Source organism: Etheostoma spectabile, chromosome 16 (genome assembly GCF_008692095.1).
Source record: "Etheostoma spectabile isolate EspeVRDwgs_2016 chromosome 16, UIUC_Espe_1.0, whole genome shotgun sequence".
Taxonomy (NCBI): Eukaryota; Metazoa; Chordata; class Actinopteri; order Perciformes; family Percidae; genus Etheostoma; species Etheostoma spectabile.
The window spans coordinates 2,004,214-2,016,718 of NC_045748.1; the positions used below are offsets into that span (position 1 = coordinate 2,004,214).

Below are 12,505 nucleotides of genomic sequence, written 5' to 3' on the forward strand. Positions count from 1 at the left end.
ACACACACAGTAAGGAAATTTGTTTCCGTGTACAATGAAATTCTTCCTTTGCTGTCCACAGAATGCCAATCAAAGTAAAATCTACAATACACAGTATACTACAAATATACAAAACAAAACTATTTTCTAAAAGGCAGCATGTGAGAAAAAAGCAACAATAAAGTAGTTTAAATTTGCTTTAGCTCTACAATCTACATCATTTAAATGCTGCTTAGATGTTGACGTGTCAGTGATCATAATCCACTACACATAAAAAAAATCTCAGTGGGATTATAAAGAGGCCACTCTCCATGAGTAGTTTGAAGTTTTGATACCATTTTGCAGATAAGATGCTATTTTAGTTGAAGATCCAGTGTGTAGCGTGTTTAGCTGTTCAATTTCAAAATCTGTGTTGCCAGTTCACAAACTGTCCTTTTTCATGAATAATTACCACCACCATCAATTCCAAGTATTCCTATTGGCTTGAAATCTTATATTTCCATTCGCATGAACTGAGGTAGGCGCACCATATTATAGACTGTATATTATTAATAATAAACAGTCTATGTCATAGACAGTTAAAGAAATGGACCAACAGATCCCGTTGCTCTGGTCGGAGAAGGCCATTAGTAGCACTTTTCCGGTGATAGCTGAGCGTTACTGCGCAGCCTCCCACTGAGCTTGATGACGTAGTTGTGACATGAGCAACCTGTCTGAAAGTTGTAAGTCTTCTGGTAGCTGTGCCAAGAGAAATCTCAATCTTTCCCAATTTTGCAGAGATAAAACGCTAGTTAACATTAGTAATTAAACCAAAGCAACTATTGTAACTCGAAACTGTCTGCGAGCTTCTCCTGTACTGTTCTGTAATTCCTCTACTATGCGACAGCAAGTTGCACGGTTATGACACAATCGTTAGCCTATTTTTACAAAAACGTCTGCTACGGCGCCATAACGTGAGGTACAAGGTAATGGAGCCTTTTATACATTGTCGAGTTTCTTTAGAAATAAACAAAGGACAAATAGAGTCTTTGAACGCTTCAGATGTCAGTCAATGGAATGCTAACGGCAGGTGATGGCTTATTAGCTCCGCTTAGAGAGGAGAGGCTTACCCCCTTGGGAGGTACACGTTGTGGAGAGAGGCTTAACCCCGAGGCTTTAGATCATAGAAAAAATGTCAGCTGTGAAACTCTGTGTCCATGTGAGCCTTTCTAGCTCGATCACAAAGCACATCAGTCCAGTGGAATAAGGCCTGTCACAATTTACGTGGCTGATCTAAGTGAGCAGGATGAGACGCAGCGGAAACATAAAACACAACAGCAGCAGTCAACACAGCTCTGTGTGGAAACGCGCAGTGGCGTCTGTTATTTCAGAAGGCTTTTGCCAACATGTTTTTCTGTTCTCATCTACCCAGATTCAAATTGTCACATTCCGCACTAAAAAAACAGAATTGATTCAGAAGTTATTCTCTTCTTGCTTTAAAAGAGTGTTTTAATATGCTGCCTTGTTCTATTCAATTCAATTTAAAATTTTATTTATAGTATCAATTTATAACATGAGTTACCTCGAGACACTTTACAGATAGAGTAGGTCTAGACCACACTCCAGAATTTACAAGGACCCAACAGTTCTGGTAGTTTCCTCCAGAGCAAGCAACAGTGCGACAGTGGCGAGGAAAAACTTGTGTTCTCATGAGTATCTTTTCTTAACTTTGACACACACAATTCATTTTTATAGATCTCTTGTAAGCAGATTTTATTTGATTTTACAAAAGAAAATAATCACAAATAAGGAAAATCCATTAGCATTTATTCTTATGCCCCCCCCCCCCTTTTTATTAAAGCAGATACTGCCTTTACCTCCTCCTATTTCTCTGTTCTAGCACTTCATAACCTCCGTCTGACGGCACTCACCCAGCCAGAAGTGGAGGTCGTACTGCAGGTTCCCGGAGCGTTGTTTGATGGTGTTGAGGATGAGGTAGGCGTCTCCAGTGTAAAAACCCCCGTGCAGGTTCTCGGGAACAGGCACTAGGTCAAAGTTCTCCACCCTCCACACCTGGAGACCCGGCGTTCGTCCGGCCCGATCAAACTCTGGGTGCTGCGCTGCCATCCTGCCTGCTGGGAAATCACACAGCTCAGATTTAGCGCTTTTCTTCTCTACACGTGTTCTGCAGAGATAAGAGCTGTGAAGTTGAGTAATAACCTTTTATAAGTGAGCCTGGGGCTCCCTATTTGTGAGACGTTTGCCCTGGAAAGCCACACCCTTTAAGGCTGAGGTGTTGCCGTGGATACAGAGCTAAAGTTTATGGATCTAGTTAGACATTAATGGTGCAGCAGTGAGTCACTGGTGTCCTGTGGTCACGGTGTTTCCTCTGAGCAGGAAGAGGAAGTCCTGACAGCTGTGACTCAGGCGTAGTCATGACTGGCAAAAGAAACTGTGTTTATAATAAGATATAGGAAAAATCTATCATCTCATCTATCATAACTTTATGCATGCAAGCACAAATATCTGGACACTAGCGGTACGAGATATGGAGAAAATCCATCACAGCATATGTAATCTTGGTTTTGGATTTTCCTTAAATATGTCACCCTAGGGCTGCTCGTAATAGTAATCCAATTATGTTGGTCAATATTGAATAACAATTATTTAACACGATTAGTCATTGACTTTGGGGTAGATGTTTCTTTTACTGAACTTAAAAAAACTCATTAAACAAATCAACAGGGAAACATCTGTGAAATTTCCCTTAATACATTTTGATATCCCCTTAAAATAGAAAATATAAAAAATATGTTAAAATGTTGGCTCAGTGAGTGAAGCCTTCGGGAGGAGTGAAACGGAGTGTGTCATTATGAAAATGAGACAAAATGTGAGTTTACTTGAAAAACATAATGTTAAAAAAACGTTTTTTTTCTATTACATTGTTGTTGCTATCGTTAGGAGCCGAAAATGCGATCAAAATGGGATTACTTGCACAACTCCGCGTCACCCATATCTCCATGGTCTGGAGTACAAGGCGTCATATAGCACAGGACATGTGGACACATCCGCAGTCAGACTCCGGGTGTGAGTGAATTTGCTTGGGAGTGGACCAAACATTCATGCACACACATACCATACACTTCAGCCATATCTGAGAGCATAAAAGACATGCGGCGCCCAATCAGGACCTTCAAGTATGTGTCTGTACTGCACTGGATTACAACCCCCCCCCCCCCCCCCCCCCCCCCCCCCCCCCCCCCCCCCCGGCCTCTCAGTGGGATGTTTCACATGTCTCAGGTGGGAGTTGAGCATCCTTTTTTTAAATCTTTGTTATGGGCATCAGGAAGCTGTTTGCAGAACAACAGTTATGAATTAATCAGCTGATTCTGTGGGTGTGGACTTGTTTCAGACTTCTATTGTAGAGAATTTTAAAAGTTAGCCTAGGGTTCTTCTGCTTTGCAAGGACTTTCATAATGTGTGTTAGCTTCAAAATTGTTCAGCTTCTATTAAGGACAGCATAACAGAACGTTTCAGTGATGGAAAGGAACTCTTCCTGCAAGTACAATGATGTACAATGTTTTAAGAAAAGCTACTATACTATTAGTAGTATTTAATAAATGTATTTTTTTCAAATACTACACAAATGTTTTATTTCAGTGTAGTTGTGACATCAACTTTAGATGACGGCTCATTTAAAGGCACAGATTGTTTGAATACGGGCTGTGTACATTTCTCTGTCGATTGAGTGTTTTCAATTTTCACAGCTTCGTCCTGCTTTATGATTTAAAAAAAAAAAAAAAACATGACCTGGAAATCTCACTTTTCACAATATGGGACCTTTAAGTAACAGATCTGGGGTGGTGATGGTGGAGTTGATGTGACACATGCCTTTGCTGTGGGAGGCCTGTGTTCAATTCCCACTGTACAAGATACATTAACCAATGTGTCCCTGAGCAAGACACTTAGCCCCTAGTTGCTCCAGAGGCGTGCAACTGACATATATAGCTTTTGGATAAAAGTGTCCGCTATATGACATGTAATGTACTGCAACATCTTCCACCTGGCAACTGTTTTGTGGTTGAAGCTAAATGTTTATAATGTAATGATAACACAGTCCGCTATCATGAACTTCATTTTTTATGAAATACAGTAGTCAAAAGTGTCCTCTGAGATTTAGCCGTGGACTTTGAAAAGCCACACTGTCTCCAAACCTATTAATCGCTGGCACAGAAAAGCCTGCCGAGAGGGCGTAAACAGTTTCTCAGAAGTGAAGCAGTGTTCTCAAATTTGAACCTGAACTCTCTGAAAAAGGGCTTCTGTGAGCCTTCATTGTGCATTTCTTCTTTATTTCACTAATTCATTTCAATGATGAATTGCTCAGAGGACATTCAAACCCTCAATGTTCTTATCTGTAAAGTTAATAAAGCTGAGGTTTAGATATTACAAAATAAAAATCCCAAAACTGGAGCTCATGTAGTTCAGAATGAACACAGAATCCAGTTTTCCACAGGAATGTTGGACCAGCTGCCTCTCAATTTGCATGACTACGGTCCACATTGGAGCAAGAATCGCCCTTTCTCTTAGGCAGCAGTCTGCCCACAAACATGGCAGGAATCTGCTCCTGACCTGAAAGAGGGAAGTGGCTCAGAATTCACGTAAGCGTGCCAACAAATGTGGGGTTCCTTTTTCCCCATTTCAGCCTTCTCTTATCCTAAGCCAGGCTCACTGCAAATTATTTCGTAGCACTTGAATGTTTCCGCATGGAAAGGTTAGTGGAACCATTTTCACAGTCCACTTTCCTGGCACATGTCAACACACGTGTCTGGCTGGTAGATTTCTAGATTTGGATAGTAATTGACATTGAGAGGAAAGGAAACCAATTTAGTCAGGTGACGGACTATAGACGCCTAACTCATTCATAGCTCCTTTTTTGACTTAACATAAAATGGCCGACGCAACCAGTCAAAACAACAAGAATGTAGCCAAAACAGCTGAACATGTGGGAGTCATACGAGGTCGAGCACTGTCTGAACCTTCCGTGACACTACAGCGCCTGCGTCCAGGTTCGGCCAGACAAAGAGAAACCGGGGCTGCTGGGTAATTCCACTGGGATCATTAGAGCTTGATGGAGGAGGCGGAAAGCTAAACTTTCCTACAGTGGCTCTAACGTAGTGGGGTGGAATTGAATTGCTTGAATGCTAGAAAAGTCAGACAGCAAATCTGCAGCGTCTGTGGCCACGCAAGGTTTCACTAAGCCTCAGGCACGTATCATAAATGTTTTACGACTAACTTGTCAAGCCTGCAAACAAAGATACCAATAGTTGAATAGCAGTTTTAACAAAAAACTGAGTGCTCATACAATATTTTCAGACGTTGGAATGATCAAATATGGAAAGTTTGACGTACAGTTTTCCAGGACAGAGGCTGTCATGTTTTAAATACTTATTTTCATGTCATGACAACAGTGACTAAGAAACAGTTGTGGATGTGGATCATCCGGCTTTATGCAATCCTGCGCTAATACCGATCCAGTGTCTCGTGCATCTCAGTTTTGTACGGGTTCCTAAGATTCGTATTTATCAAAGTACAATCAGAGACCGTTCCTGTTGGGTCTCTGTTCAGGCCCGTGATTGGACAAAGTGGACTCAAAAGTCAAGATAAGTTGGTTCAGCCCTTTAGATGACTTTAATCTGTGTGTTTTATTCTAGAGTGAGTATGCAACGCTTCACCAAAGCACTTCACCAAAGGAGTATACATATATATATATATATATATATACACATATATATATATATATATACATACATATATCGCGTGATAAAATGTGATGATGTCACACATAGCCTATAAGAATGTTTGTATTTATTATGTATGCTCAATCACGTTTTGTACTTTTGGTAAAGTAGAAATGCCTAACCATGGACAGGGGTAGAAAATTACTGTAACCTGTTGCATTGTCCCTTGAAGAATAACTAATAAATAAATAAAATAAAAGCTATTCTGTATATTGTCTGTAATACCGTAGAATTGATTCATGTTATCTCGACACAAATGTCTGCTAAAGAACAGGCACCCAGGCAGAGGAACAGCACAAGATTTACATATTTTATAATATGATTTCCCTCCCGAGAGTCAGCTGTCCGAGTCTCGTGTCTGTGTGTTACAAGCGAGGAAGTGATTAGCCTAGCTTAGCATTAAGCCCGAAGGCAAGAGAAACAGGAAAATGGATTGAACATCCAGATTGCTCACGAAAACCATCTAAATGGGGTAGCTACTACATCCTCTCAAACTGCTACTTCATTAATATATGGGAACCGTCTGAAACGTTTTGTTCCCAAACAACTGGTAACAAATCAGTAACTTCTGCTTGAGTTGATAAACAGTAGCTCACAGCCATTCATTAAGTTAAACGGACACACCCAGCAATAGGAAAACAGCTTGCACGCAGAGATCTGAGCTGAGCATGGGGATCCTTATTAACACTGAGACGGATGTACAGCAGGCATTCACTTTTAATTGGAAAAAGCCAAGTCCCTGGAGGTAACACAGGGCATGTTAATGCCTCCAGCTGTGGCCATGACGCAAACAGTACAGGAAAACTTGTCACTTCAGTTTTCCCTTTGTAACTAAACTAGAGGTAGAATTTTACATTACTGCTTCTGGTGTAAGTCTTTATGCCAAAAGTACCAGTGTAACCCTTTCAGTCCCCATAATAAATCTCCAAAAACATGATGCATGTGTAGCTCTCTGACTGCCTCAATACAGAGCTGTATATATATGTGTGTGTATATATATATATATATATATATATATATACTTTTTATTTTTTATCCTGAAAAGTCAACTCGTTCAAGTCTTTTCATCCAACAGCAGCCGAATATACCTTCCCTCCGAAACACATCACCCATTGAAAACATTAATTTGTATTCGGAAGGCCTTTGTTTCTGTGGCACTAAATAAATATGACTGCCTTTGACTGTGATCTTCCCCTCTGATGGAGAGAAATGTTCTTTCTGCCTCTGCACATCAAAGCTGAATTCTCCCACAGTTACATAGATCATCTCGTACTGCATGCGGCTTAATAAATCCAACATCAGAGTGGGATGCACAGCACCTGATTCACCTCACGCTTCATTCATTGAAAAATCAAAGGCCAGTGTTCGAAAATGTGATAACAACTGTGACAAAAGGTAGAAAACAAAACGTAATCTAACAGGGATGAGGGAGAAGGTTAGAGAAAGAGGTCCTTTATTTTCTTCTTTTTTTATGAATTACATTATTTTTGTGCTGCAAGTTTTGTTGAATCAAGAGCAACAGCTGACTGAAACAACATCAACCATTAAATGTCTCTGGCAGGAGAAAGAGACTCACGGGGGAGTGGGGGGGGGGGGGTGTTGTTTGTGTATTGTGAATGACTCACACACACACACACATACGGCTACAAGCTTAAAAAAACAAACAGTATGGCATGCTGGGAAAAGCATATGGTGTCTGCAGGCTACCCCACACGTCTGCAAAGCCGGAGGAATTTTTGGAGTTTCTGACCCCCACACTGGGGGTCAGACCCCCCCCCCCCATGTCATTCCAACCTCAGTTATCTGGTCCCTTCCCCCATATTTTAGCAGCCTCTCTTTTGTGTCTGCCCTCCCTTGAGGCCTCAAAAAATGATCAGCTGTGCAGATAGCAGGAGTGGAGTCATATGATAACATTTGTATTAAGCCCTTGTGATCAATTTGCTGGTGTGCCACTTCAAAAACAAGCCCATAATATAGTTTTATCTTTGAAATCTTAATTTATGTGCTTGTGTGCTGAGATTCTTCCTCCAGGAGAGGCATTCTTGATGACTCATTTTCTCCACGCCGACCCTGCCACTCTCTGCCTCTCGAGGGCTGTGCAGCTGTCCTCCAGCTCGCTCAGGACATACAGTGGAGACAACACTCTGCTTCCCTGTCCTCTGTTGACACAGCGTTACGCTAAAGACAATCCAAATGGCTGTTTATGACTTGGTATATAACCTACCTGATACATGGACAGTTATTAAAGGATACCAGATGGTTGTTTCAGGAACAATCCAGGTGAAACCAGTTCTGTTGCTGGCTATATAATATCAGACATGTACTGTAAACTCATATTTCTAACAAAATGGCATCTTGTTTTGAAGGACGTTGAGAATGCAGTACAATCTCATAAAGGGCTGGGCTGGGTCAAAACAATATTAAAACGTCTATTGAATATAGTTTCCTTCATCGTTTTTATCCCTATGTCAAAAAACTAGCAACAGAACTGTGTAACCGCACTAGTTATGTCACTTGGACGGCTCTTGTAGTTCTGATCATTGCAAGGTTGTGTTCATTTGACACTAAAGTTCTTAATAAAATGAATGAAGTACTCAGTAGGCCTACATTTCATTTGTCAAGTTAACTTACACAGGAGGATATAAAAATACTCCTTACCATGTGGTTATTTCGTATGTACTATTTCTTTATTGAATTACCATAAAACATGATGTATTGTGATATATAATGTTGTCGACATAAGAAATCACCTCTACGGGATAAAATCAACTTGCCATATCGCCCAGCCCTACGACAGAGGTTGATGCATTGAACATGTGATTTAACTTTGTGCAGATGTGGTATATATTAATATCGTAGTGTTACAATGCCCTCCCCAACAACGACCCATCTACCTGTCTGGAGCATGAGTACACGACCTAACGAGTAAGACCTGGTTGTATTTAGTCAACTATAATTATGTGGGTAAGGGTTGGGAAAGACTTCAATCATTGTTAAAAAAAAAAAAAAAAAAAAAGCCAGTGGTTCACATGCTATGTTTCAATATGTAGTTAGAACGTGCTTTACCCTGAAGAACAGTGATTTAAAAGCTAGAAAAACAGTTCTAGGCAGCTGCTTAATCCATCCAACCTCCTCCCAGTAACTGTTATTGTCACGCCAGCTCTACTTATGCTACTGTGAGACGACATGTAGGACAGTCATCGCACGACTGCATAACCGCGACAGGGTGCTTGTTATGTGTAGACATAACCTGAGTTTACAATGAAATACTTTAAAGACTACGTTGCCTTTTTTTGTCTCCCAAATTTAGATTTTCTGTCTTCAGCAGCCAGCGTAGGCTACATAACAGTGAGCGGAAGCCTGGACTGTTGGCTTCAAAATGTCCATTAGCAAACCTTTTTGTGACATCATATACCTTATTTTGAGCCATGCTGAGAACAAAAGTAAATATGGAGCATTGTTACCATACAAACGTCCACATCAGCTGTTTACCCTCTTTGGCAGAAAGTGGGTGTGTGGGGTGTGGTGTGTTGGTGTGTGTGTGTGTGTGTGTGTGTGTGTGTGTGTGTGTGTGTGTGTGCGTGTTTGTGTGCGTGTTTGTGTGTACTACTGGGGTGTACTACAGTTGGTGGATTCAGGCATCCCATAATCTCTGTGTGGCTGACAGCTGAGTGTGGCTCTGACACACACACACACGCACACGCGCGCGGCTGCTGTAGCTAATAACCACATCCAGGATGTTGTGACTAACTTCCTCAGTGAACAGTTACTATTTGGTTGTGTGTTTCTATGGCAACCACAGATGTCCTTAAAATAGAGATGAGCATATAAAGCTGCTGAGGATAATCTGATTGTTGAATTTTTTTTTAATGCAGCAAACACAGCATGGCAAATGTTGCTTTGGGCTAGCACAGCGTCAGCCTAAACTCCCTCTAAACGGAAAATACGAGCAGACCTGTAAAACACGGAACTTTTAGTCATCGTCCAGGGTTACCGCTGCCTTTCCATATATGGCAGCGGCCATATAGCGGTGCACTTTTCACAATAAAAGCAGGGTTTACACTTCATTAGATGACAGGCTTATAAACTAAAAGAACTTGGGTTCAAGTAAGGCCTTTTGTTTGTTTTTTACATCAGAAGAAGAAACCCTCTCTTTCTTCCCAGCATACCAAACCTTTGTTCCAGGCGTGGAAATAACAGTTGCTTTTATTGTAGCTCTTATTAACAAGGCATCAGATTAGGCTACCGTTCTGCAATCTGTGCTCCAGGCTGTATTCCAGGCTGTATTGTTTGCTTGAAGAAAGTGGGGGTTGTAACGTACCTGAAGGTGTAGGTTGGGATCGGAAGGGTGTAGACCTGAGAGAGCTGCAGCCGGAGCAGAGAGGCGTCGAGTCGGCGGAGTGCAGAGCCGCAGTTTATGCGTCTGGCCCGGGACACTCCCCGTTATAACACTCCCCCTGGCCAGGGGGGCGGCCGACACATGGGCGCGCACATGCACACTGATGTCATCATGCTATAATCTGTCTGATCTCGGCCTGTCTTGAATGTATCTGAGCAGTGACTCTGTTTAAAATGCCACTGGGAAGTTTACACTGCCATGATCTTTGTCTTATTAGTGTACTGGATTGAATTGCAAAGTGTTCATGTTATTTGGATATTTCATATTTTAAATAACTGCTTCAAAATTAGACATAAAGCTTAGAATCAAACAACGTTGCTGTCTTAAAAAGAAAATCAATACATGGGTGCAGGGGTTGTGAATTCGAGCAATGCGAGGACTCTTTACTTCCGGTCTCCAACAGGCTTCATGTTGACCAATACTGCCCCTGTCTGGTCCGTGGTGCACCACCTTGTTGGCACAATGTGTGCACACTTTTTTCACTGTGCTCACAGAGAGTCAGAGGTTTCTTGTCATTGTGCAAAGGATGTGAGATTCAAACTTGTTTTTAAGAAAAGGAGATGAATGCACAGCGATTACATCATGATGACCTATCCTACTAATGTTAAAGGTAAGCCCCATGCTTTTCCACTCACCTGCATGAGAAATTTAGTGTGTGAGGTTATGAACTGTTTCCTAATTGGTTAATTCTAGCACTATTTTAACAATAATGTCCCTGATAAATCAAAAGGTTATCAGGGGTGTATAGTAGGGTGACCATATTTGGATTTCCAAAAAAGAGGACCCTCGGCTGGCCTAGAGACACAAATTCAGACAGGCTTCTCAGAGGTTAATGACCATGCTTTATTATGCCTCTATGGTACAAAAATGAAATATATATATATATATATATATATATATATAGAGAGAGAGAGAGAGAGAGAGAGAGAGAGAGAGAGAGAGAGAGAGAGAGAGAGAGATTTGTAAATCATATTAATTCATCATTGTGGTATTCAACAACAAACGTCTATTGCATTAATAACTCAAATCACAAATTCTTTTGGCTTTTTCTAATCAGGTTCTTTTTGTCCTTTTTGTAATAACATACTAACATTTAGAATGTGACAGGGAAGGAAATTGATGGACCCCCCCAACATGAACCATATGGTGCTTTACCTCACTGTTAAACGAGATTTTCAAACCGCTGTGGCCCTCTGGTGGACAAAATACAGAAGCAGAGCACCAGAGCGGGATCTGTGTTCATCCTGCTCCACTGGGACATGAATATGAGACCGTCGGCTGGACAAGGTAAACAGGGTAGCATTTAACAGTAACACTTTACTTGACGGTATCTACATTAGAGTGACGTGACACTGTCATGACACATGAACCCTAACTCTAACTTGTCATGACAAAACCAAATGACACTTCACTAAAAGAAGCGTTATGTCATGAACATTTCTGACTTGTTTATAATGATATGACACGTTCATAACAGTGTTATGTGTTATGATTGTATTGTTGTGATTTGATACTATAAATAAAATTGAATTGAAATTGAATTGAATTATGTCAACCTTATGTAGCTACCTTCAAGTAAAGTGTGACCCATTAAACGCTGATTGCTAATGTAACTACAAGATATTTGATTTGAGTGATGTAGAAAAGTAGCAACTGTCAATGACGTCATGTATTTGACCTGTATTGCTTCCTGTGTAATATCTATATTACCCCTCATGTTGTCCTTGGGTCGAATTGACCTGTTTTCCTTTATTAATGTTCTTTTTAACTACCCAAAATAACATGATTGATTCCACACAACGCTCTCTGGCAAGCACAAATCTCTACTTTCATTCATTGTAGGGTGTCTTATTCAATTTTATAGCATTTAAAAAAAAATTGAAGTGGTTTTGAAATAGTTTTGAGTAAAAGTTGGCATATTCCAGTCTGTGATTATCCATCAACAAACTTTCCTTTAATTTTAGTCTAAATAATTCCTAATTTCTGCTCTTCTAACACAAGCATTAGGTATAGTTTCCTATAAATTAGATTTATTGACCATAAATTCCAAAACTAACTGTAAGCCTAAGTTCATAAGTTAGTGTTATGTAGCGTTGATTTCTGAATTATTTTACTGGCGAATCAGATTTTCAGATAAAATATGCTTTTCTGCAATACATAAAAATAGCAACATAGTAGGCCTAGGCTAATTCCTGCACTCTATATGCAACTTTGTTCAAACTTTGTTTCCAATATTTGCTGGGAAAAGTAGCATATGCTACCCCACAAATGTTTTTGAAATAGTATTGAATAAAGGTTGACATATTCCAGTCTGTTATCATCCATCAACATCCATTCCTTTGATTTTAGT

The 12,505-nt window shown here is 40.5% G+C and overlaps 1 protein-coding gene across 3 annotated transcripts in view; it reads right to left on the reverse strand.

Moving 5' to 3' along the window:
- The window catches only part of gsna (gelsolin a), a 27,124-nt gene extending 16,880 nt beyond the window's left edge, over positions 1 to 10,244 (reverse strand). For 2 of the 3 annotated variants that reach the window (XM_032539374.1, XM_032539372.1), the window contains exons 1-2: positions 10,078 to 10,244; positions 1,890 to 2,090 (exon numbers count right to left, since the gene is read on the reverse strand). In XM_032539374.1, the coding sequence (XP_032395265.1) occupies positions 1,890 to 2,085 (196 nt within the window). In that variant the 5' untranslated portion in view covers positions 2,086 to 2,090; positions 10,078 to 10,244. Of the gene's footprint in view, positions 1 to 1,889; positions 2,094 to 10,077 lie in introns of all 3 variants that reach the window. The other variant, XM_032539373.1, reaches the window with a different exon arrangement.
- Between the last annotated feature and the right edge of the window lie 2,261 nt (positions 10,245 to 12,505).